We start from the raw sequence: 24,788 nt of genomic DNA, 5'->3' as shown, positions 1-24,788 counted from the left end.
AAATGGTGTAAAGTCGCAACAGAAAGCACCTGCAATCAATATTGTCATAGCCTTGTTGTTCCATGTGCCTGAACTGATGTATTTTCATTCATGAGAAACCCTACCCACTTTATGCTTAAGATGTTTTTATTGCAGATAGTTTGTCTTTATCATGTCTACCTATGCGTTCAAATTATAAAAATTTGTGAAAAGCAACTGAAGCAAATATGCAAGAAGATCTCTGAAGAGATCCGTCCTTACTTTTTACTAGATTTCTACATGATCTTTAAGACACTTTTAACAAGTCTTCAAGATATTATAAAGACTTCAACAGGTGTCATTGAACAATCTCTGCTTCACTGATCAATATAAACTTACTCACAGGATCTGATTTCTCATTGGCTTGGTTAAGAGTGACACTCTCCGACAGGAGATTGTGGCCTTACAATCCCCTACAAGGGAGCTACTCTTGTAAGAACTCCCACCATGCTTTGGTGAGAAGTATTAATATTTGTGAATTATACTCAATAGTAATAAAATATTAGTTGCCACAGAAGAGGTGGTGACTGTGAACTCAAGTATTATTATGATTAAACACTAGGGTTACTGGATGATTTGCAAAGCATTACTGCTGAAAGTACAATAAGATGGATAAGCCAAACAAAGACGATGACAAGGAAGAAGGCACAGATAGTTTGGATATTTATTGTGTAGCCATATGAAGCTGTATCTGAGTTCTGTGTGTTCAAATGTGTTAAGATAGAACAGAAGAAAATGTTTTTAAAGAGTCAAGCCTCAGGGCCATCGTGGCCAGAAAATTCCACAATCCAATCCATGTTGTATATAGGTATGCAGGTATGCCATCCACAAACGCCTTAGCTTGGTGGATGGAACACCTGCGTACTTGCTTGTGCATAGGTGTGGAGAGAAAGTGTATGCCAATGTACTGGCAGTAGGCATTCTGCTGGTTGTGACCCCAAGCCCTCATACTTTGCTGATGGATATGGCAAGCTAAACAGGTCACCAGCAACGGGACATAAACGCTGACCTTTCAGGGCTCTGGCAGGATGATGTCACTTTCTGCAAGTCATACCATCATAATCTCCATGCATCTGGGCAACCAGAAACATTTACAGAGGTTGAACAAGTTAGAAAGCCTTTACACATAACCATTTACACCATACATCTCACCAAATTATAGATATTAACTGGAGTTCCCCTTTATTAAAAAGCCAAAATGGTGGGACAACAAGGGCACTCATTTGTAGATAATTCTGTACTTCTATGGCGGTTCTTCCAATCATGTTCCACAGTAAATCAGTGCAAGTACATTAATTCAAGTGGAAGTAGACATTGTGTATTTTTTATTTTATTAATTAATAAATACATTTTTACAAATTACAGAGAGTGATGCTGGGCAGTGGGTGGACTAATTGACACAGAAAATGTGGTTTGATGTAAGACAATGCAGTGAAACAACAGGAGTGCATTGTAAAATGCTCCAAAACAGTAACTTTTTGGAGAGGAGTGGCTGGCACGAAGGCTATGAATCATATAACACATGATGCTTTTAGAGGTAAGAAATGGATTAATGAAATATACATGGTGATTCAAACTTCAAAATTATATTTCTCCACAGTAAATAAAAAGGATTATTACAAAGGAATACTAAACATTTACCCCCTCGTACAACTCCAATGGATCAGTACTATTTGCCCAAGAGTCTAACTCTGTTCATAGAGAGAACCACCCTGGCCACTCTGAAGTAGGCTGTCAAGACTGACATGCAAATAAAAATAAAACAAACAAAACCAACTTACAGAGACCCAGGGAGTTCACCATGAAAGGCCCTCCGATCTTTTCCTCTTTGAAATATTACAGAGACTGATTAAGAACAATATATTACCCGTTTATGTAGTGTTTGTAGTAGATAATAATCAGACATCCTATTTTACTGGAAATCAGCTTCATTAGGTTCACATTTATAAAGGGTGGGGCTTATACTTTGTTGTCAGAAAAAGAGCTCCTGAACAAAGCTTTTTTATATACATTTTTCATCAGAGTAAAATCTATTCCTAAAAAAAGAAGAAACATTATTAAGATGATCTTCTTCTGAGTTCAGCTGCAGTGCAAAGATTGAAATTGATGAAATTGTGTCATTATATAAAAACAATGTGTAGTAAATGCTGAGGAATGCGGAGGCCTGGACTATTTACAAGATGACACAAATGAACTACTTACAAATTTGACAAAGAAAATCTGTCTCTGTAAGAACACACTTCTTGAAAGTGTTTGTGATTAAAAAAATAATAAAGAAACCATAATAAAGCTGCTCAGGCAGTGCCTGAAATTCTTGTCCAAGCTCCTTGCTCAGAGTGGGATCTGATGTCTTTCTGAGACCTTCTAATGTACGCAGTTCATTGACAGGCACCTGCTGCTTATAAGGTGTCTGTCGGGGTAGGGGGACAAGCCCTCTTGCATTGCACCCTGTCTGGGACAGGACAGGTCATGCAACTTTCTTGCTGCTTTGGTGGCGTGTGATGGCCTCTAGTTTCTGTCGGTACGCCTCAGCCTCTTGCTCCTTCTTTAGAAGCTGTTGTCGGTATTTCTGCGCCTCCCGGTTTGCCTCCTCTAGCTGTTTCTGTAGGGCTTCTTTTTCCTAATAAAAATGACAAAAATGACAAATCTATCTTGCTTAATCTTACAGAATTCTGTTAGCTGGTTTATGCTGTAAAAATCAGAATTATTTGTTTTCATATTTATTTACTAGCAAACAGTGTATTGCTACTGTGTTTCTTGTGGAGAAGAATATACACACACAAATACTGGAGGATTACAAATATTTACAGAGACATAGACATAATTCACTGGAAACGGAAAAAATAAAACCTATTCTTTTTGATTAGGTACAGAGGGAAGCCTTCTAACAGAATTATCAATTTAGATACTGATAAAGTAGTACGAATTATGTATAGTAGCTATTATAGCTACACAAACAGACATTATTCATTTACTCTCACATATGTCTCACTGCGTATCAGCTGTTACAGGTCCATGTCCATTTCTGTTCTCTTCCATCCAGTTCACTAGTCTGCCTGCTCAAACATTTTTCCACGTACCTCAATTTCTGGACTTTCTACATGATTTTCAAAGATTTCAATGCGCTGTCGTTTTGCTGTTGGCTCTTCGCTGATAACGGTTTCCTCTGCAATGTCCATGGCTGGGACAGTCAACACTGAAGGCGGCCATCTTGGATTAGACTGGGGGGTCTCCATGACAATTTTGTTCACCACACACACATGCAATACTCTACTTTAAGGATGCCTGTGTCTTTCTGCTCTTAAATTTCACTTGCAATAATTTCTAATCCATTAAACTATAAAAGCTGTAATATTTATTTCAGCAACAAATTGTTTCCATTATAATATGACTTTCTCAGCTTCTTGAGAATAAGGAAAAAGTCCACAAAACAAAAGGGATGCTACCCTTCTGCTGTCTGCCCTGTTTCAGTGAGGGAAAGGCTGTACACTATATCTCATTTGTGATGAGACTTAAAACTTATAAGGCAATGGAAACGGCCAGCATGTTCTTAATTAAGGCCACACCTTGCTGTCCATCTGGCATTGTCACGATTATGGGTTGGCTGATTCCGCTGGCTGTCTGCAGATTGCCGAGTTGAATTCCATCAGTTACTATGGTGATGACCTGTTGACCCCCAGCGCTAACCACCTGCTGGATGGCACCATCCTCAGAGTCCGCAGTCACCACCTCCTCTGTGGTGACAACTGCGAGACAAAAGAAGCCGACAGTGAGAAAATTGTGACACAGCATGCACTGAAAAATGTCACCTACTGCGTCTGAGGTGAAATGTTTTGCATCGGTGAAATCCAACACTGGGTCTCAAGATGGGAATGAAGAGGATCTACACGCTTATATAATGCAGAAATTCTTGCAAGAGATCAGCTTATCATGCTGCTAATAGCTAGTGTTTAGACATGCTTTGTGAGCAGTGTGTGCTGTCTCTAAACATTTGCAATATTATAATTTCAGCTAATTTCATAGAAGATTTACTTCATTATAAGCATGGGTGATTGAGGTGTATAGGAAGAAAGACTTCCTGCAGGTTTGTGGCTTCTAATGTTTTGGGTTTTTGATTCTTCTTTCTTTTGTCTTCATTTTACTTTTTGCAGGTTTGTTTCCTTAATTGATGAATGGAAACATCCATTGAGCTCCTTGCTATATTGTATAAATAAGAGAGGCTTAAAAGTCAAAGTCTGCTATATGACATTCTATTTGGTCTATACCCTGCCTTTGAGCATAATTCACAGTTTGAACGCAACAGGAGAAGGACTCTCTATTGTCTGTGATATCACCCTTAACAATACTGATGTGATGCTTTGATGACTCAAAAAGCCCTTGAGTATGACTGTTTGTCAGGCAGACTGTGGAAACAAAAACTAATGCTTTCATCTGAGGCAAACCTTACCTGTAGATTGTTTCATGAAAAAAGGTTTTCCGCTCACCAGATTGCGTTATCATACTTGGTTTGCTTAGATCAACTGGTGTAAAGGTCAAAGACTATGTACAGCAACACCTGCAATTTTGAAAGCCGCCCCCCCTCCCCCATACTCCCCTCCACCCCCACATATTTTAATTCATGTGGCAGCTCAGATGCCATTTGAAAACAAACACAAACAACCTGCTTGTAACTAACAGCCTAGCCACGATCTCTCCGCCTCCTGTAATGGTGGGGGCAATGGGTGTGGGAGGGGTATTGTTTAGGAGGAGCTTGCTGCCTGAACATGTGTAGGAGTTTGTTCTTTTCAACCAATAGGACCTCTTTCCTGGTTTTCATTATCATGTGTCATTCCAAATTCAGAAAGCTTGAGACAGTAACAACTGGAAATATCTTATTTTGCATAGTCACTATATATAACTTAACACAAGGTTTTTACATCAGACACATGACTGAATATTAACAAACCCAATATTGATGAAGCTTGTTCTGAACTGTAATCCATGACTTGCTCTCATCTTTATTAATGTTTTTTCTTTTCATGCAACCCTGTTTTGGAATAAGCAATTGTACACTGATCTTACCTCACTGTAATGACGTCTACATATCAGAACACTAATGTGAGATGCACGCAATCCTCCAAGACAGTCAGATACAGCCAACAGCCATTTTTTGCAATAAGAGTTACACAGTGCGCCATAGAGAAATGGGGGCCAACTGGAGGATACACACTACTCCACTGACACTACTCCTAAAAGGCAGCTAGGCTGCCTAAATTCATAGTAATTTCCAATTACTTCTGGTGTCAAGAAAATGTTTAGCTGTTACACTGAGGCCTGCTCTTTAAATGGAAAACATGAGAGAAAATTACTCCAATTATGACAACATACAGCAATGATTTTTAACTGGTGGTTCAGACATATTGGATAATTCTTCTAATGTAGCTGACATTATGCCTTACAATATATAACGATATATAACACTGCCTATGAACTGTTGACACATTAATCTAATTTTGAAAACAATCAATATTACAAGAGAGTTTGCAATACTAAACACACCTCTTTTCTTATGTCTTAACATGACATCCAACATAGAAAAAGAAGGGAAGGTAATATCTAGTATTTGAAACTCCTTAGCCCCTGCAAACATAAGCTCAATGATCTAGAAAAATAGAGCCTGCATTTGTAACAAACAGCCTGGATGTGCTGCCAGCATGTTCCTGTGGCTAACTATCAGAGGTCGACCGATTGATCGGCCGGCCGATTAATCGGGCTGATTTTTGGCATTTTTTAAATAATCGGCATCGGCCGATTGTGCAGCATATTAAGCTGATTAATAGGCAGGCGCATCTGCGGGCAACTAAGCATTGTTGTTGTGGAACAGGTGAGACGCTGCCTCTTGCAGCAATCAGATTCCCATTCTACCAGCACACACCTGTGATGTTTCCCTCTACATGCTAACTTTTTGAAAAGAACTACCTGGTAACTTCCTAAGAAAACAGTAAGACTTAAATTCTTATCTTTGATTCTTAATCTAGCCTTATATGTTACTTTTGGAGAGAGAATGCGAATAACATTAGGCTACAAATGTATTGATAGCGAGCCTTCAACCAGCTGTAGTTTACAGGTAGGCACGGGTACCAAAACCTTGTAACGAGCCCTGCGGCTAAATTATTAAAGTAGCCTGCGTTGTATAGATGCGCTCCGATGTTATCAATTCTGTTTTTGTACCGGAGATTTTCTCTCCCTTGGAGGCTGCGTGTGAGGCAGAGCAGCTCTCACACACTGCAGCAGCGCCTTATTCAGACACAGAGCTTCTGCTCTTAGTAACGCTGGCGGGGAAAACAGACCGTTTCAAAAGCGTGATTACATTGTAGCCTAATACTGGGGTGATGTGCTCAAAGCGCTTTATTCTAACCAGAACAAAGCGCTTTGAGCACATCACCCCAGTATTAGCCTCTCTCCATTGGCTACCTATCAAATACCGCATTAATTTCAAAATACTTCTCCTTACATTTAAAGCTTTAAATGGGCTTGCCCCTCCCTATCTTAAGGACCTTCTCCGCCCATATACTCCAAAACGATCTCTATGTTCCCAAAGTGCGGGACTTCTCATTGATCCAAGAGTGGGTAAAAGTACTATAGGCGGTAGAGCCTTTTCGTACCGAGCCCCTCTTTTATGGAACAGTCTACCCACCGAGGTTCGGGTGGCAGACTCTCTCCGCCTTTAAGTCTAGGCTAAAAACGTTCAAATCCTTTAGTTGAGGGACACGGCATGGTGCTGACATTGTTCATAGAGTCTCTGGTGCACTATATCACGGCCTGGGTACTGTGTTCAGCTAATCCGGCTGTGGTCTGGTGTTGACTGCCTTAGGACCACCCTCATGATCGTGCTGGCCCCTTGCCTCTCGCCCCCTAGGTATGCTGCTATAGTCCTTATCTGCCGGGACATCTCCCTATTACGCACATGCATCCCTCTTCCCCCCTCTGTTCCCCCCTTTGCCTTCATGCCTTTTGTTTCCATTCCCACACTTAACATCCACTAATCACTGTTCTCTGTTTGTTTCCTATCCCTGCTCCGGGCTCCTGCCTGGAGCTGTAGCTCAAGCGTCACACCCTGACTTCCAGTCCTGCTACCTCACTGCCCTGCCCGTCAAGCCAACTGCGTGCTAAGAACAGGACATTTTAGGATAGATTTTATAATTACTATGTCGTTAATTACTGCTGTCTATTTAACTCAAATGTCTTAAAGTACATTGTACAACTTTAAGACTCTCTCTAATTCTATCTGCCCAGTGCCGGCCAGAAGCAGATGGGCTCCCATAGCTGGGTTCTGCTCAAGGTTTCTTCCTGTTAATTGGGGAGTTCTCCCTTGCCACCGTTGCCTTAGGCTTGCTCTCAGGGGGTCTCAGGCCTGGGATCAATGTAAAGCTGCTTTGTGACAACTTAAAAGAAAAAAAAATCAGATCACAACTTGTTATTTAGAGATATCATCTCGTTATTTACAGATAATATCATTATTTAGAGATAATATGTTGTTATTTTGAGATAGTATCTCAATATTTCGAGATAGTATCTGTAAATAATGACACACTATCTCGAAATATTGAGATACTATCTTAAAATAAGGAGATAGTATCTCATTATTTTGACAAATTATCTCAATATTTCGACATACTATCTCATAGTTTTGGGTTAGGCTACGCGCAACAGAGTTTAGTGTGAATGCCAGGCCCTTACTGTGTCTGATCTCTGGTGCCGCTTACGGTAAACAGCAGAGAAGGGTGCGAGACACATAGCCATCCAGACATTCCGTTTGAATAAAACGTAGCTGCCAATATCATTTATAGTCTCTCCGAACACTGAAATACCGAGATGACATACAGTACATTGACTATTGTCACGACAATGTCAGTGTGACTACCATAATGTCAGTGGATCTTGTAGTGTTCTTTCTAGGGTCAGAGGCTTATTTTCATTCTATGTATGTCATCTAAAAGCCCTAGAATTTCACAATTTGTGAATCCACGTCTAAAATAATTTTCAGTGATTGAATCCATTATTGTTCTAGTCCAGGGGTCTCCAATCTTTTTTCATCTGAGAGCTACTCATGTCTTATATTACTCATACTTTTTCACATAATGTATCAAAACACTCACATTAACCAGCTGAATTAAGCTACTTTTTGTATATACATGTACCAAATGTCAATAATCAAAGCTCACATAATATGTCAAAACACCTTAAATTCACATCAAATTCAAAGAAAACACAGAAAACATTGCTACGTGTTTAGGGTGTGAGATGTCAGAGAAATTTGGTGATCATTGGACGCTATTTTGAAACATTAAGCTACGTTAAGCCTTTTCCTTATAATGGGTGTCAATGGAGAGGAAAATGCTTAATGTAAGACAACGTCCATACTCATAGGATTTCGGTTTTGATTTTTTGAGAGGTGAAAGTGTTTATGACAAGACATGTCCGAAAGAAATTTGGTGATCATTGATCGCTGTTTTGGAAACATTAAACCACATTAAGCCTTTTCACGTTAAGAGTTTTAAAATGTCCCTGAAGTGGCGCTGAACGTTGCATCTTTTACCAACTGAAACGCTGGTACCGCAGATGAGGCACACACACACTTGTCCTTCACATTCGTGAAAAAAAAAACTGCGTTCCCATGGAAATAGCATGTTTTTTTGGCCTGGCCACTTTCTTTGTGCATCATAAATCTGGCTATTTTATAAGCTAAACTGGCTTGCTAACACCACCGAACTCCTTGTTTTAGCTCAGTAGCTACCTCAGTAGCTAGCCTACAGCGTAACTGACGTGTTGACAAACTTTTACAGTAGCGTAACTTATTTGATTGAGAGCTGATATTATTTTGTGTTTGAGGGGGTGGGACATCTGTGTATTTGATTTGATTGAAATCGGATTGCATTTATTTGCTGTTGGATTTTTTTGTACGTAATCTTTGAACCTTTTGGCGAGCTATTCAGGCAGCGAGCTCACGAGCGACGTGTTGGCGACCCCTGTTCTAGGCTAATTGTTCACTAGTCTCCTCTGCTGTTGACAACTGACCGCCAGAGATCAGAAACATCTCAATTTTGAATTAGCTTACTCTCTCGAAATAATGAGATAATATCTGTAAATAACGAGATGATATCTCTAAATAACGAGTTGTGGTCTGTTTTTATTTTCTTTTAAGTGGCGGAAACGGGCTTCCATAAGAATTTTTCGTCCAAAAGTTTATTTGACAAAGTCTACATTTTTGATTACCTGTTTTGTGTATTTAATATTTAACGTATACATTGTCTTTATTTAAAATATACAAGTGCACTGCAAAGCAGACAGAAAATGCAGATTGGAGAGACAGACCATAAGTGTTGTTCAATAAATGTTTAATTTAAGCAATTTTCTGTATCATTTCTTATTACTTAACTGACATATTTTATCAGATGAAGGAAAAAAAAAAAGAAAATCAGCCAAACATATTGGCCAAAAAAAATCAGAATCGTATATCGGTCATTGGCTGCCCTGATTTCTAAAGATCGGCATCGGCATCGGCCAGAGAAAAACCCATATCGGTCGACCTCTACTAACTATTTGTTGTGTTTTTGTCTCTCTTTCACAGTTTTGGTGTCATGTTAATCATTACGTCACAGCATGAGTAAAATAAGGTACTCTGTGACCATGAGTGCGTGAGCTGAACTGAAACCTGGGATATTCTGGAACTTCCTAGTAACTGATAGCTCACGTCCACACTTGGGGGATGTTTTCGGTTGAAATGGTACAATACCTCCCGATTTGGACGAATTTCCAGCAGATACCAGGCCGGTCAGGTTGACGACCCCCCCAGGGCCAATGATGAACTGCGGGGTTGTGGTGTGTATTGTCACAGAGTCGAGACTCTCCGGATTCGTGTTTATTTGGTTTTGCATGGACACCTGTGAGATAGAATAAATACATACCAACTGATAGGTTTGAACCAGTTCCATTCTATTTAAATTGCATTTTGTTTGAACTACATTTTGTACTTACATTCCAACACACACTCTGCATAAGTTTGAACCAGTTCCATTCTATTTAAATTGCATTTTGTTTGAACTACATTTTGTACTTACATTCCCACACACACTCTGCAATAGCCCTCTGACTGTTAGACCCTGTTTACACCTGGTATTAACATGCGTCTTGGGTGATCCAATCACAAGTGGACAGCTCTAAATATGTCTGTTCACACCTGGCATTAAAATGCGTCCCCACATGCGTCTCGAGTGACCACTTGTGATTGGATCTCACTTCCCCACTCTATATGCAAATAGACATGTGCAACATTTCCGTTTGCAAATGTAAGTTTACGCATCATTTAAAGGTCTGCTTGAACAAATCTTGTTATGACTGTCACTATGAAATAATGCGTGTATCTGTAAATGAAAACCTAGTTGACTAGCAAGCTAGATTCCGTTCAGCACTGAAATTAAATACCCTTAACTCAGCCGCAGCTGATCTTTTGTTAAATTCTGTTTATCGTTGGAAAAAGCAGAAACGTTAGATTAGAACACTTTGAACTTCACTGTATTTGTCTGGCACCTTGCCAGTATGGTTGAATTAAATAGGCTAAGCAAGATATGGTTCCATATGTTTCTTATGTTATTCACTGCAGTGAAAATGTTTCATAATGTAGTTTAATATCAAAGGGTGTTTGCTGGTTTGCTAGCTAGTGTTGTGAATACATCTATGAATTACTTTTCTAAAACCGAAGCGTGCTTGTTATGGAAGAAGGGACATTCTAAAACGCTTAATGTGAAATGGCTTAACGTGGCTTAATGTTACAAAACAGCCATCAATGATCACCAAAGTTCTCTTGGACATCTCTTGTCATAAACACTTACACCTCTCAAAAAATCAAAACCGAAATCCTATGACTATAGACACTTTTTTGATAGGAGATAGTGTTAATGACATGTGAGATGTCAGACAAATTTGGTGATCATTGATCGCTGTTTTGGGACATTAAGCCACGTTCTTTTTCCTTATAATGGGCGTCAATGGAGAGGAAAACATATTGAGATAACAACCATACTCCTATGATTTCGGTTTTGATTTTTTGACAGGAGGAAGTGTTTCTGACAAGAGATGTCCGAGAGAAACTTGGTGATCATTGATCGCAGTTTTGGAACATTAAGCCACGTTAAGCGTTTTAAAATGTCCCCTAGATATTCATGATATTGTAAATCTTGACTCCCACAATAGTCTAACATTTATTTGTAGAACTACAACACTTCACATATTATTCATAATACCATTTTTCATGTAATATATTGCATTACACCTTTGGGGCTTGGGGGCATTTGAGCTGGCTTGTGAACACCAGTTATTGTTGCCTCTTGTCGCACTTTAAAACCCTTTTGCACGTAACTTATTTTTCATGCTATGTAGCGCACATGGTTCGTAATGTTTTCATTAGCATTATTTAGCTTATCGTAGTTTTCAGTTAGCATTTGCTATATTTTTTAACATTAAATCGCTGTTACCTTAATGCTAAAATTAGCTAGAATTTTTCCAATCTTGTGTTCTAATCGCACCGGTTTTAGCTTACGCACTAAAAACCTAATCACACCGGTGTGAATGCCGCTGGCGTGCGAATGAGTACGTACTTCTGCTACGCAGAGGACGTCAGTTGAGTAGGCAGTCCTTCAATGTGGCCCAGGACGCATTTGTGTTCACACTGCTAAAAGAATGTGGCCATATGCCGCCCAGACCACCTCCGAATGTGGTCTGAAAGATCGGATCTCAAATCAGATCTTGGTGCGTTCACACCTGTACTTAGCACTGTCAACTTGTGATCGGATAACCAAAGACACATATTAATACCAGGTGTGAACGAGGCCTTAGAAACAGCCGCCCACATATAGGGTTCAAAGGGATGTCCCTGGTAGCTGACAAAATGGGTGCCCCCAGGACATCCAGGTGTGATATGCACTTCCCAATGGGAATGTTCACACCTGTCATTTGGTATACTGCAGACAAGGTACTTAAACCCTCACTTGTGGCCATGTTGAGATTAGGTCGTAGCGCATGTCGCTGCTCCCATGCGAGTCTCCCTTTGCGCATCTAAATAAATCGTTTCAATTGAAAAGTGGTCATCAGTGTGTAACTTCGCTGGTCCCGACTTGGTTCCATGGATGCAGAAAATTCCCAACGGACTTCATGGCGACGAGGATGGGATAGGAAATATCTCCTGATTGGATCAACGACAATCAATTCGAGGGTGACTATTATTTTATTTACCACCCTCATTTAGGTTTTTGATTGTTCTTAAGCCAAATAGTGGAGTGACTCCTATTTCTGGTAAAGAAAATGTGGAAAGGGAGGGTGTTGTGATTGAACCACTGGATGACCAACAGGGGTCTGACTGGACCCATAGTTAGACACATTTGGATATCATTGCCATTCGGGCATATTGGTTGCAGCTAGCGATTGCTTCCGCAGTAGTTGGGTGCTTTTGAGTGCCTTAGGACACGTTTAGGTATCAGTGCCGTTTCGGCATATTGGTTTCTGTTAGCGGATGCTTCCGAGTACCGCTGCAGTTGTTGTTGGCATTAAAGCTGTAGGAAGTAGGCTACACTTGGGGTAATGCTTTGGCCTTTTTCACTGTTTTGGTAAAAAAGGAAGATTGCTTTGGTAACTAGACTGTGAATTGTGAGAAACTCGGCTGTGTGCCAAGTGTGTGCAAGAAGAACCTTGGGTGTTTGCCAATGCAAGTGAATGCATGAGAGAAAATGCATTGAGCTTGTACTGAGCTCAATTTTTTTTGTGTTTTATGTGCATGAGTTGAGGTGCTTGTATGATGGCGGAATAACTGTTGTATTTGTTGTGTTAGGTCTTTGTGATATGTTGTTATATAAAGTGTACACAAATATAGCCTATAGAATATAATTGCCTATATATATAATATAAAGGCAGTAGCATAAACACTGTTATAAACTTGTTGAGGTTCCAGTGCAATAGCATGAGGACTGTGGACATTTTGAACCCCTAAATATTCTTGATTCTATGAGCCCGAAATAAGGGAGTTATATTCTATGAGCCTGAAATAAGGGAGTAAGGTTAAAATAGTAACACACATAGGAATTGCCCGTATACGATAAAAACAAAACACATAGGCTACTTTCCCTGCCCTTAGGAACTGTTTTACACACAGGGACGTAGCTACCGGCAAGTAAGTACCTTTGCGTTAGCTGTAAAGTTCTTTATAAAAGCCAAGCTGTTACTGATTGCAGGACCGGGAATGGAGAAAGAGATTAAGTGAGAGAGAGTTAAGTGAAGAAATTAGGAAAGCTGCTATGGAAGTGATTGTACCTAGATACAGTGGAGTAATTAAGGCTAAACCACCGTTCCCTTTGAGAACACAAGATAGCCAAACTCTAGCTGAAGCTATGAGTGAATGGTGGAACGGTCGTAAGGACTGTTCCTGGTAAGGAGAAAAGGAAAGAGCAGTTATGTGTGTCGCGCTGTCATATGAGAGCACAATAAAGTTATGGCAGAAACAAAAGTTAGTTCCTGTAATTGTCTGTCATGCTCTAACTAGAGAATTGAAGGAGTGCCGCAGTCAGCTGAAACAATGTCTGGATGATTTAAAATGTAAATCAGAGACATTTGATCAGCCTCCGCCAACCTACCCTCTCTTGTACCCTGAGATAACTGATAGTTCCCCTCATGTCCCAACCACTCCCCCTTTAGCACCTGTGGTCATTAACACAGTTCCTAACCCGCAACCGGTGGCGGGGGGACCTGCAATGATCACGGTATTAAAACATACACCTTTTAGCCCTTCTGATTTACAAGCTATGGCTTAAGAGTTACCAGAACTAGAGGCAGGACCCAAACCCAGGATTTTGGAGTAAGATAGGACAATACATGGCTGTGGGCAGTTTGCATGCTTTTGATGTGTATACTCTAACTAGAGCTAAATGTCCCGAAACAGTCTGGATGAATCTGAGTGACAACCACAGGGACTCAGCATGGGCTACAGCAAGGTTTGAGTCTACCCAAGCAATGAGCGATGCTGTAGAACTTTTTAAAAGAGCTGTAATGCAAGCTCTTGGCATGGGATCTAGCCTGTTTTCTGTGTTCTCCGCTAGGGAATAAAGGAGAGAATGACCCTTTTGAGAGATACGTTGAGGAGAAATATAAACTGTATGCAGCTTATGGTAACCCAGGAAACAAACACAGTAGAAATAGCGGTGATTTCCTGAGTGCAGCAATCGTGGGCAGTCTTCCAGTCTTTAAAGACCAAGCTGAGGAAATTGGGTATAACCCAAGAGACTGTAACGACCTACTGGCGTGGGCTGCGCGCATAACCAAATGGCATACTACTAGGAACAAAGAGGGAAGCAGAGAGAGACTGAGATCACATGTTAGAAAGGGACACAAGCACACCTCCATGTCACCAGCACAACCATCCTGCACTAACCGTAAAAAGTCTGGGCATTATAAAGCAAACTGTTACATGAAAAGGGGGGTGGAAAACAGCTGCATAAGCTGTAATAAAATAGGACATTGGGCAAAGGACTGCCCCGAGCGGAAAGAGAGGAAAGATTCTTCAGTTAGGAAGCCCCAGATAGAAGATATGACAAGGGAGGTATTAGCCCGTTTAGTGAGATCGCTACAAGCTTTTCGGCCCCCATTGCAACAGGTGCTGATGATCTGTATAAATGACCATATCTTAAAGCGAGGGTAGGGGGCGTACCGTATAATATCCTGATAGATACGGGAGCATCTGTATTGATTACTAACATTCCCGGTTTGCCGCTCACACGTAAATCCCTTGATTTACGAGGTTTAGGGGGAACTCTAGTTAGAGTGCGTTTAACAAAACCAGTGCTTTTCAGGACGTAAAATCGATATTAGATGGGTAGACTGTATCACAGTACAACGCAAGTTGAAGAGACCATAATTAACATGAACATGCTGAACGAACTACGGTGCCAGCTGAATCTGGGGAGATTCCCCCTCTATGCAAATAATCTCTGATAAGAATAGTACTGTAATTCCTCTCATATCTGCTCCAAATAGCAGTTAGGCTGCCCTTTGTGCCCCTATAGCTGCCCCCTCCCCACTCCCTGGTCCCACAGAGGTGTGGGCAGTAAACAAACTTGACTGTGGACTCATGGAGGTACCCCCTGTTATTATCAATGGCAACCCGTCCCCTCCAACAAAACCCTACCCAATCAAACCTGAAGCTTTGGAGCCCATCAGAGAACACAATCAAGGAGTTAAGAAATAGAGGGATCACTGTTGAAGTGCAGTCAAAATGTACTTCTCCCATTTGGCCTGTTAAGAAGAGTGATCAGACGTGCCGTTTAACTGTAGATTACCACAACATTAATTCACATGCTGACAGGCTGACTCCAATTATGGCTGACCCAGAAATGATTCTCTCTGATATTCCAAGTGATCATTTGGTATTTTCTGCATTAGACATCAGTAATGGATTCTTTTCAATCCCAGTGCACCCAGATACGCAGTTCTGGTTTGCTTTTACATTTGAAGGCTAGCAGTTTACCTTTACTCGTTTTGAGTCAAGGTTATCATAACTAACCTACATTGTTTCATCAAGCCTTGTCACATGTATTGTCTAGACTTCCAAACCTGGAATCACATGTGGTGCAGTACGTTGATGACCTGCTTATCTCATCCCCAGACAGAAGCCATTTTCACATATGAACTCCGGACAAAGTGCAGAGAATCAGGTCCGGAAATTGGCTGGAATTGCCCTTTCAAACATGTAACACACAACAGGAGACTGTCTGTGACAGACGCGTTCTCAACTACAGGAAATACTCCGGTTTGGTTTAGGTGAGGGGCGGCGCCTGGGTAGAGCGTGCAGGAGGCAGGACATGACATAAAAAGTACGCTACAGAAATCGCAGTGGCTGTATTCGAAACCACCTACTGCATACTATGTACTGCGTACTACACAAGTATACTGTATACTGCATGCTATTTTTCAGTGTAGTACCCAGTATGCAACCATTGATAATTACATTTGTACTATGTTACATTGTCGCTTGAAATCATTGTGAGTTTAGAAACGTCCAGATTTCCTCGTGGCATTTTCCAGTTAGATGCCACTTGCATTCTCACGAGTGAAAAGTATTGCGGAGATCACCTAAAGTATTCGCGAGTTTAAGTATTTTCAGGTTTTTTCTTCTTCTTTACAATGTCTTACGTTTTGGTGGCACGGGTACATAATGTGGCACGGAGGAGGAGAAGGCGAACATAGCTATTGTACTTTTGAGTAGCCTATAACAAAAATCAGACGTAGCCATCCAAATGGTGCTACCGGTACACATAATTTATTATGAATTATACATTTATTATAACAAGAAGGTAAGTTTTTGTTGTTCGCTATGGAATGTTAGGTCACCAGTTCACCTATCTCACTATACCTATCACTATTACTTAGCTACAGGTTAGCTAGCTACTAACCAGATAATAAACTACTAACCAACGTAATTAATCATTGTAAGAGACAAGTTTTGGCAGTATAGCTATAGCTAACTATCTCTTTAATGATCATTGGACTCAAAATAGCATGTATTTGAACGTATCCGCAATGTCAACGAAACAGTGGGAAGCAATGTACAGGCACGCAGAAAAAAGTATGAGGCAGATGTTTGTATTCGTCCGGTTTCGCGCCAGTCACATGATAGAAAGACAGAAACGTCATCAACATGTCCACTCGCTTGCGGTGGATTCTCCAGAACGTTGCCTGCTCTATTCATACATGGGCTCGCTCATGCGTTCTCACATACAGCTCCTCCGGGTAAGGGCCAGATACGTTCCGGCGTCCAGTGCATATGTGAAAGGGGCTAGAGAGACATACAGGCAGGACCTTGAAGTGATTCTGAAACATTTGGCTGACAATGGTGTGAAGTGTAACCCAAGGAAAGCACAAATTGCAGAGGATGAGGTCATATATTTAGGCTTTGTGATTTTCCAAGGTAATAAGGCTAACCATTGATAGAATAAATTGTATTAAAGATTGCAATCGACCCAAAGCTGTTAGAGCAATAAGGAAAATACTTGGGTTGTTTTTGTCAACACTACATACCGAACTTCTAAAATCGTACAACCAATGAATGAGCTTTTGAAAGAAGCTGGGCATCCACATGATTTGTTAGATTGGTCCTCAGAATGTTAACAGGCATTTACAACCCTGAAGCAGAAGCTGTGCACGGCCCCTGGGTTGGGACTCCCTAGCCCCTCGCTCCCTTACACATTATATACTCATGTAAGTTCAGCCCACATGGCAGCAGAACTTACACAGAGACATGGTGATAGACAGAGGCCTGTGGCTTACTTCTCCACCAGACTAGATTTCGTGGCTCAAGCAATGCCGGAATGTTTGCAAGCCATTCAAGGAGCATCAGTTGCTTTGAATCAAGCTCTGCCACTAATAGCAGCTCAGGATGTTGACATTATTGTACCTCATGCTGTCCTTGCTATTTTGTCTGGAAAAAAAATCTTCTGAGGTTCACGTAGCTTGTTGGACACGATGAGAAACGAGTCTGCTAATGCCATCAGTACACCTAAAATGGACCACCTCTCTTAATCCCGCTACACTGTTTCCAAATCCAGATGAAGGATAGCCTCACATCTGTTATGTCGAACAAAATTCGGCTGACGTTTCACAGGTGAAAGAAACTCCTATAGATGGAGCACTGAACCTGTATGTAGGTGGCTCCTCTTTTTAGGTAGATGGAAAGAGACATACTGGTTGGGCAGTGTGTACACAGTCGGGTGAGGTAATAAGACATGGGCAACTGCCAAGCCAGTCTGCTCAGGTAGCTGAATCATATGCTCTAACCACAGCGCTTATGGCAGTTTCTGATAGAATTGAGAGGTTAGTTAAACTTAGTTAAGTGAAACTGTTGCAAGAATTAAGCATGCTCTCATCTCTACTCGGGAAGCTGCTGATGCCTTGGCTCAAAGGTACTGAACTTGCTGGGAGTAGCACCCCTTGAGGGTAGCTTTGGGTGGTAATATCTCAGAATATCTGGGGACTTAATATTGTTACCTTGGTTTTAGTTCTTTGTATGTACCATGAGCTACATAGTCGATCAATAATGTGTCGTATGATGTCACCTACTCCAACTTGAATAATTCTCTTTAAAACAGTAACATGAATAGAGCCTGAGTAGTGGTGGGTAGAATGTCTCCTCCCCCCAAAACAAAATGCAAGAATGATAGGTTTGAACCAGTTACATTCTATTTAAATTGCATTTTGTTTGAACTACATTTTGTACTTACATTCCCACACACACGCTCTGCATAGGCTTGAACCAGTTCCATTCTATTTAAATTGCATTTTGTTTTTACTACATTTTGTATTTACATTCTCACACACAATGGAATGGAATCTGCAATAGCCCTCTCACTGTTAAAGACAGCCGCCCACATATAGATTTCAAAGGGATGTCCCTGGTAGCTGACAAAATGGGTGTCCCCAGGACATCCAGGTGTGATATGCACTTCCCAATGGGAATGGTCACACCTGCCATTTGGTATACCGCGGACAAGGTACTTAAACCCTCACTTGTGGCCAGTATGTTGAGATTCGGTCGGAACGCATTGTTGCTGCTCCCACGCAAGTCTCCCTTTGCACATCTAAATAAATCTTTTCAACTGAAAAGTGGTCATCAGTGTGTTACTGCGCCAGTCCCGACTTGGTTCCACAAAGGGAGAAAATTCCGACCACAACAAAAAAGCTTTTACCACTAAAACAAGCATCATACTTCTTTCCTTCTTTGAAAATGCAACAAAAACAAGCTTCTTGAAAACAATTCTCCACACTGCTGATTGTATTTGTCACACAGTCCAAAGAAAGCACTGCTCCATGGCCTTAACATTATCATATGGCATGTGTGTTGAGAATGCAGTTTAAGAGAATAGCCCCCCACAAGCTAAAATGCATCTTAATGAGGAAAATGGACAAGCAAACAAATAAACACGACCCAGTGAAGTGTGTCAGCTGACCAGGTCACCTGGAGGATCTCTGCAAGCTCCTCATTGCCGTTGTCCATGGCAATGTCCAGTGCATTTTTGCAAAACTTGCTCTGCGCGTGGACGTCTGCACCGTACTTGATGAGGAGCTCCACGACATCACGGTGACCGTGCTCAGTGGCCCAGTGCAGCGCGGTCATCTTCAGCATGTCCTTGGCGTTGACGTCAGCTCCATGCTGGGGGACAAGGGATGGCTCAATGCACGCTTTGTTCACTCTGGCTCTTTCCGAACGGACAGACGGAAAACTCTTGTGGGTGGGGTGGGGGGATGATGAAAGTATCGCGGAGCATCCGCGGGCCAGGCAGGAACTAGACAATTTCCTTGCAAATGGCATTCCACTTAGTGCTCTCGAGTAGACGGCAATCAATGCACAAAACTGGCCAGATCAAAGTGGTGGGGCTCTGGTACATACAAGACCTTAGGTCTGCCTCCAGGGTGACAGTTCCCTGCAGCATTAACCTTTGCTTTTATTTTTGTAAATGAAAAATAAACAGCAATAAAGCAAGAAAACAAAGGTATTCCAAATGAGGGCAGCTACATGGACTTCCACTTTTCCTCCATCTTTTCACATGGCAACTGACACCTCCTGCACCCACTTGGAGAGTGCTTGTGCACGTCTGCCATTCCCTTGCCTGTGGCTGCTGGCTATTTCACACTACAACTCCCACAATGCATTACAGCAGCATCGTTGCCAACTGGTGGACTGCCATGCCTCTCAGGGATGGTGACTTTGCAACTCATTGGTTCCTAGCAGGTCAGCCTGAGGCACTATTGCAGTAGAAGCCTTAGGAACACTCATCAAAATAAGGTAGGGTGCCCCCGGAGGAATCCCAGAGGCCTGCCAGTAAGCCACACTTCTTTCACTTTGACAGAGCATGCTGTGCAGAAATCAGACCACTTCACCAGCAATTTTTCTGCTCAGTAACTTTACTGCATCTGGATTATCTATTTTTTTATTAGCACACTGGCTCAGTGGAACTGAATAAACTGGACATATGCATAGCAGCCACATCTTTGATTCTGTTGGGAGCCTTGAATTGACTCCCGTGGGAAGCACCCATTTAAAGGTAATGACAATAATAAGGCTGACAAAACTGCCATTAAAACTCTTTATTGCCTCTGATGGAATATTTGTCCTCTGCGGACAGTGGCATCCTACCTTTAGCAGCACTTCCACGATTCGGGCATGGCCCTCTGATGCCGCCATGTGAAGGGGGGTCCGGTCCACTTTGGTCCGTGCATCCCGGCTCACCCCCGCCCTCAGCAGGACTTCCGTGGTGGAATAATGCCCATACTGAGCGGACAGGTGCAGGGGTGAGGTGCCCAGCTACATAGAGCGGTCAAAGGTCACATGAAACAGAGGTTACTGACACCACCAACCACAACAATGTTGTCCACAAGTCCAAAAAGGTCACAGTGTGAATTAATGGGTACAAGTGTCTTATCCAATTTAGGACTAGAAATCAAGATGCTCCAATAACATGGTGGTGCATGTCACTTGTAGCTGGTGGTTTCCATGGATGTGGACAAGGCTTGGGCCTGGGCCATGCAACTCCAGTCCTGGAGGGCAGCTATACAGCAGATGGATGCAAAGATGGTTCAATTAAAACTGATTAGTTAAATCATTTGGTAAAACTGAATAAGGGCAGCCCTCTCGGACCAGGGTAGAGTAGCCCTGTAGTCACTGTTGTCCACCAGGACCAGCGTAGAGTAATCTGGTAGACACTGTGGCCCTTGAGTACCAGGGTTGGGTAATCCTGCCTTGGGTGCTAGGCTATACTAGGGGAAAGATGGCAGGGATAGGGGATTTGTGCTAAGGTTTCTGTGCATATTTATCAGATTTCAAGCTTCCTGACCTCATCCTCTAAAAAACACTTTTGACCAACCCAATTCCTGTGGGATCACAGTCATTGACATCATATGACCATATTATATAACAATCCCTACTTCATGGAGCATCAGGAAGTCTTCACTAGGGGTGAAACGTACTCTTATGAGCAACTTACATATCTTATAATTTATATGTGTTATCATTGGAGGTGATTGCCTTGTGTAAGGGTGCAACAGCAGTGTCCTTGCAGGGAAACTGAAAGGCAGCCTTTGAGTTACAAACCCTTATTGTTACTGCTACATCCCATTGTTGTCAACTGGACCAAACACTCCAGCAAGATCAGGGCAGATTGTTGCTCCACAGCATTTACCACAGCATTTACTGCATCTACTGTTTAATACACTGAGGCACATGTTTACCCACCCAGTCTGTAGTGAACGGTGCTCCATTGGCCATCAAAATCCGCACCTCATCGTCCTGCCCCGACCGAGCTGCCTCCAGCAGCTTCTTACCCATGTCCACAAGTGACATCTAGTGGTGAGAGGTTGAAATTAACACCTTTCCTGCAGATTACTGCCATTAATCTCTAAAATTAATACACTTGTGGTGCCATGAACAATCACAATTATATCATATCCCTACAGTGCAGAGTTTTTTTGTTCGGTTTATCTTCACCAGCTAGCTTTCATGTGAGCTCAGTCCAAAATTTCTGTAGGTGCTACTAGCAAAAATGTATAAGGGAGGGTTTTTAACCTTTTTGGGCAGACTGAGCCTATATAAAATAAAATGAAACATTAAATAAAAACACCCTACAGGTGTAAAAACACTACAGATACTCAGAATTTTTTTTTCTCCAGTGATTTCAGAATATCATATTAAATAGGCAGTGTGGTCAAAGTATTGCTTCCACAATTAAAAACACATTTGATAGATGTCTCAGGAATTTACCGCTGATAACTGGACAACCATATGGCAGTTTAATCTGACTCTACATGAAGAGTATAAATTCAGAATGCTAACATTGGGTAAAGCATTATTATTATTACTGGATGATCCGTTAGTTTCCTAATCACGGATCACTATAGATTAAAAGGGTTAATATACACACTGATGATGGTTTAACAGCTCTGTTCATTTCAGTGGTTATATTCCACAAAACCACTGTCAACTAATAGTTTGCTGGTAAGGTTTTTGGATATAAATGTTTTCTTTCATGGCTGTACATGTACAAACTACATGACACTGCCACACGACAACACATTTTCTAAACTGAAAAAGTAAGACTGACAGTAATTACCTAGACATGGTCATTACCAAATATGTTTACTTTTCATGTTTAAATACAGAAGCCTAATTAAATGGGCATGTCCATTGTGTACCAATTTATTACCACAAATATTTTTACTAAGAAAAATATCTTTTATCGATATACCTGAATGTGGCATTGCTGCATTCACAGTGATATACTGAGAACATGAATACCTGGGGTACAAATGCTGATTCATCTGCAACAGTGTATGCCTATGGCTTCACGGAGATGGTGTAAACGGTGACATCACGTATATATTAGAAAGAAAAGGCTAGATAGCGGCACCATCTCATCTTTACAGTGCATGATGCTACATAAAATAAGCGCTCGTGCTTATTTTCCATTACTGTTTAAACATAACCATTAATGACTAATGACTAAGATCACTGTGGTTTGACATACATACAGTGAATTGAAATCAAGGCATTTCATTTTATGAGAATAAATTATGAGCTACAATCGCAATCTGATGCTTTGGATTTTGGTTTATACTAATCCAAATTAAGTTAGAAGACTTAAAAGAAGGATTATAGCAGACATGATCAAATATGGTGAAACAAACACTAGAAACATTTGCATCTGTTGAATTTGCAAAGGTTCTGAATAACATTAAAGGACCACGTTAAAAAAACTAACTAATTGTTCGTAAATCTTTGTTTTACTAGACATGAAGCGGATTATTCTTTAGAATCTTATATAACATTCCAGCGAGTTACCATTAACGAGACAACGTAAGCAAAACATTGCGTACCCATGAACAAATTCAAACGTCTTTATTGCGGTAGACTGTTATGCAGCATAAAGATAAATTAGCACAATCAAGTACAGCATTGAAGTTGAAGAGTACATGCATGAAGCGCCACTTGAAATATCCTCAAACAAGACCATTTAGTAAGAATCGCTAATATACTGCAATATTATGGAAACCATACTGACATGTCTCCACGTTTACAGATTTCTTATTCATTACCATGGACATCACTGAAAAGGTACAAAAATTAAATAATAATAATAATAACACAATTACAAAAATGTAACTAGGTAGTTCGCGGCTAATAACGTATCCCAATAGCCATCTGCCTCCCTAGCCAGACAGCTAGCCAGTCATCTAGCTCAAAAATAAAGTGAACTGTTTCATTCTTTGCTGCAGCCAGATAAAATCGGCGATGACAATCAAAAGCCATCAACTGGCTACCTGCCTAGCATACTGGTGCTGTAACCTGGACTTTGCTAGCCAGTGTAGCTAGAGTACTCCTATTCGATACAAAAATAGTTTGATAACTACCTAACTCATATTTCAAATCACAAGAATACTGTGCAGCCTCTGTAGGATCTAGGTAGTTAGTTTTAAGAAAAAACAAAGAATAACAACCTGTACTTAAATAAATGCTGGAAACCCGGAGTGTTCATCCAGGCCACGGTGTTGTCCAGTGATCCTCGGCCACCATTTTCTTTGATCCCCACCCCCAAATACCTCTAGAATACTATAACCGGCGTCTACTCAGCAATTATATATTCTCTTAATCAATACATAAACCACACTTTATGTAGCAGGGTCCCCAGACGTTAACGCAATAAACAGGAAATTGGTCGTCTGATCGGGGTTCCGGGGGAAGTTGAATTATTTTTCAGCAGCAAATAGATCAACTTCCACATCCGGTGGGGCCACACAAAATACCCAGACACTGACCTGGAAAAGATTCCTTGTTGCCTGACATATTGTTAGCACGTCTTTCCAAGCCTTACCTTGCTTTTTCAATAACCAAAAGTGCAGTATTGTGGACAGCTGACGGCGGTTGCGAATCAGAGGGAATTTCTTACAATGCCGCCTATTCGACGCCAAATTTTTACTCAAAGGAAAGTCCCGTATTTCGCGCGGATGTGCACAATTTGGGGGTGTAACAATTTTCATTTTCGATAACAGAGCGAATTAATTTGGCTTTAGTTTATAGAAATAAGGCCATACTGTCATCTTCTATTTACTGGGTAAGTAGAACAGGGCAATACTATTCTCCAATACACAAGACGATTTGGACTATCAAGTGGTGCTGTGGATCGGATACGTTTCAAAATGAATACGTGTATGCGGAGTGATACAAAGGCCCACTGCGCAAGTACTGCAGCAGTCCCGCTCAGGCATGAGGACATGCATCAGGGTGTGTGCAGCGTGCTTCTCTTCTGCAAACTGTAAAAGATATCTGCTTAGAGATAACGTCTGTGCGTTCTCGCATTACTTACAAAAGTGCCTGACGTTCATTTACATATATTTTTTTAGCCAGCTACCTTACTCTGGCGAAAGTAACGATAACGTTAATGCAGTTACATCAGCTTGTTATGCATGAACATAATGTGACATTAGAGATAGAGATTCTGAAACATTTTACAAGTTAGTTTCAGACTTTGCTGTCTTCAGAAAGTGATCTCAGTTTGTTAATAAAGCTGGTCACCATGTTTTACGTCCGCCGCCCCCTGACGTAACTCACTTGCTAACATTAAGAGTGTTCTGGTAAACGGCTGTCCCAGAGAGCACAACAAAATGACTATACTACTTCGTAACGGTGAGGCATACTGTCACTTGTT

General features: G+C 41.2%; 1 protein-coding gene across 4 annotated transcripts; it reads right to left on the bottom strand.

The window, feature by feature from the left end:
- Positions 1–1,227: 1,227 nt before the first annotated feature.
- Positions 1,228–24,357, bottom strand: LOC118781724 (GA-binding protein subunit beta-1-like). Of its 4 annotated transcripts, none has more exons than XM_036534737.1 (8): positions 23,955–24,357; positions 21,323–21,430; positions 20,228–20,395; positions 19,049–19,243; positions 9,794–9,941; positions 3,585–3,764; positions 3,099–3,214; positions 1,229–2,638 (listed from the first exon to the last, which is right to left on the bottom strand). In XM_036534737.1, the coding sequence occupies exons 2-8, from the start codon at positions 21,428–21,430 to the stop codon at positions 2,486–2,488; spliced, it is 1,068 nt and encodes a 355-aa protein (XP_036390630.1). In that variant the 5' UTR covers positions 23,955–24,357; the 3' UTR covers positions 1,229–2,485. The 4 variants fall into 4 exon arrangements, with proteins under 4 accessions (XP_036390631.1, XP_036390630.1, XP_036390629.1 ...); XM_036534736.1 differs by lacking the exon at positions 23,955–24,357 and adding an exon at positions 23,581–23,807; XM_036534738.1 differs by lacking the exons at positions 3,099–3,214; positions 23,955–24,357 and adding an exon at positions 23,581–23,807 and having other exon boundaries at positions 1,228–2,638.
- Positions 24,358–24,788: the final 431 nt, after the last annotated feature.

Source organism: Megalops cyprinoides, chromosome 8 (genome assembly GCF_013368585.1).
Source record: "Megalops cyprinoides isolate fMegCyp1 chromosome 8, fMegCyp1.pri, whole genome shotgun sequence".
Lineage (NCBI taxonomy): Eukaryota > Metazoa > Chordata > Actinopteri > Elopiformes > Megalopidae > Megalops > Megalops cyprinoides.
This window is presented reverse-complemented; position numbering and strand designations above follow the sequence as displayed.

Coding starts and splice junctions, on each gene's coding strand:
- LOC118781724 (XM_036534737.1), bottom strand. CDS start 21,430: ATGTCACTTGTGGACATGGGTAAGAAGCTGCTGGAGGCAGCTCGGTCG. Junction 19,244..20,227: donor TCGTGGAAGTGCTGCTAAAG/GTAGGATGCCAC, acceptor CTTGTCCCCCAG/CATGGAGCTGACGTCAACGC. Junction 3,765..9,793: donor AAATTCGTCCAAATCGGGAG/GTATTGTACCAT, acceptor TTTGTCTCGCAG/TTGTCACCACAGAGGAGGTG.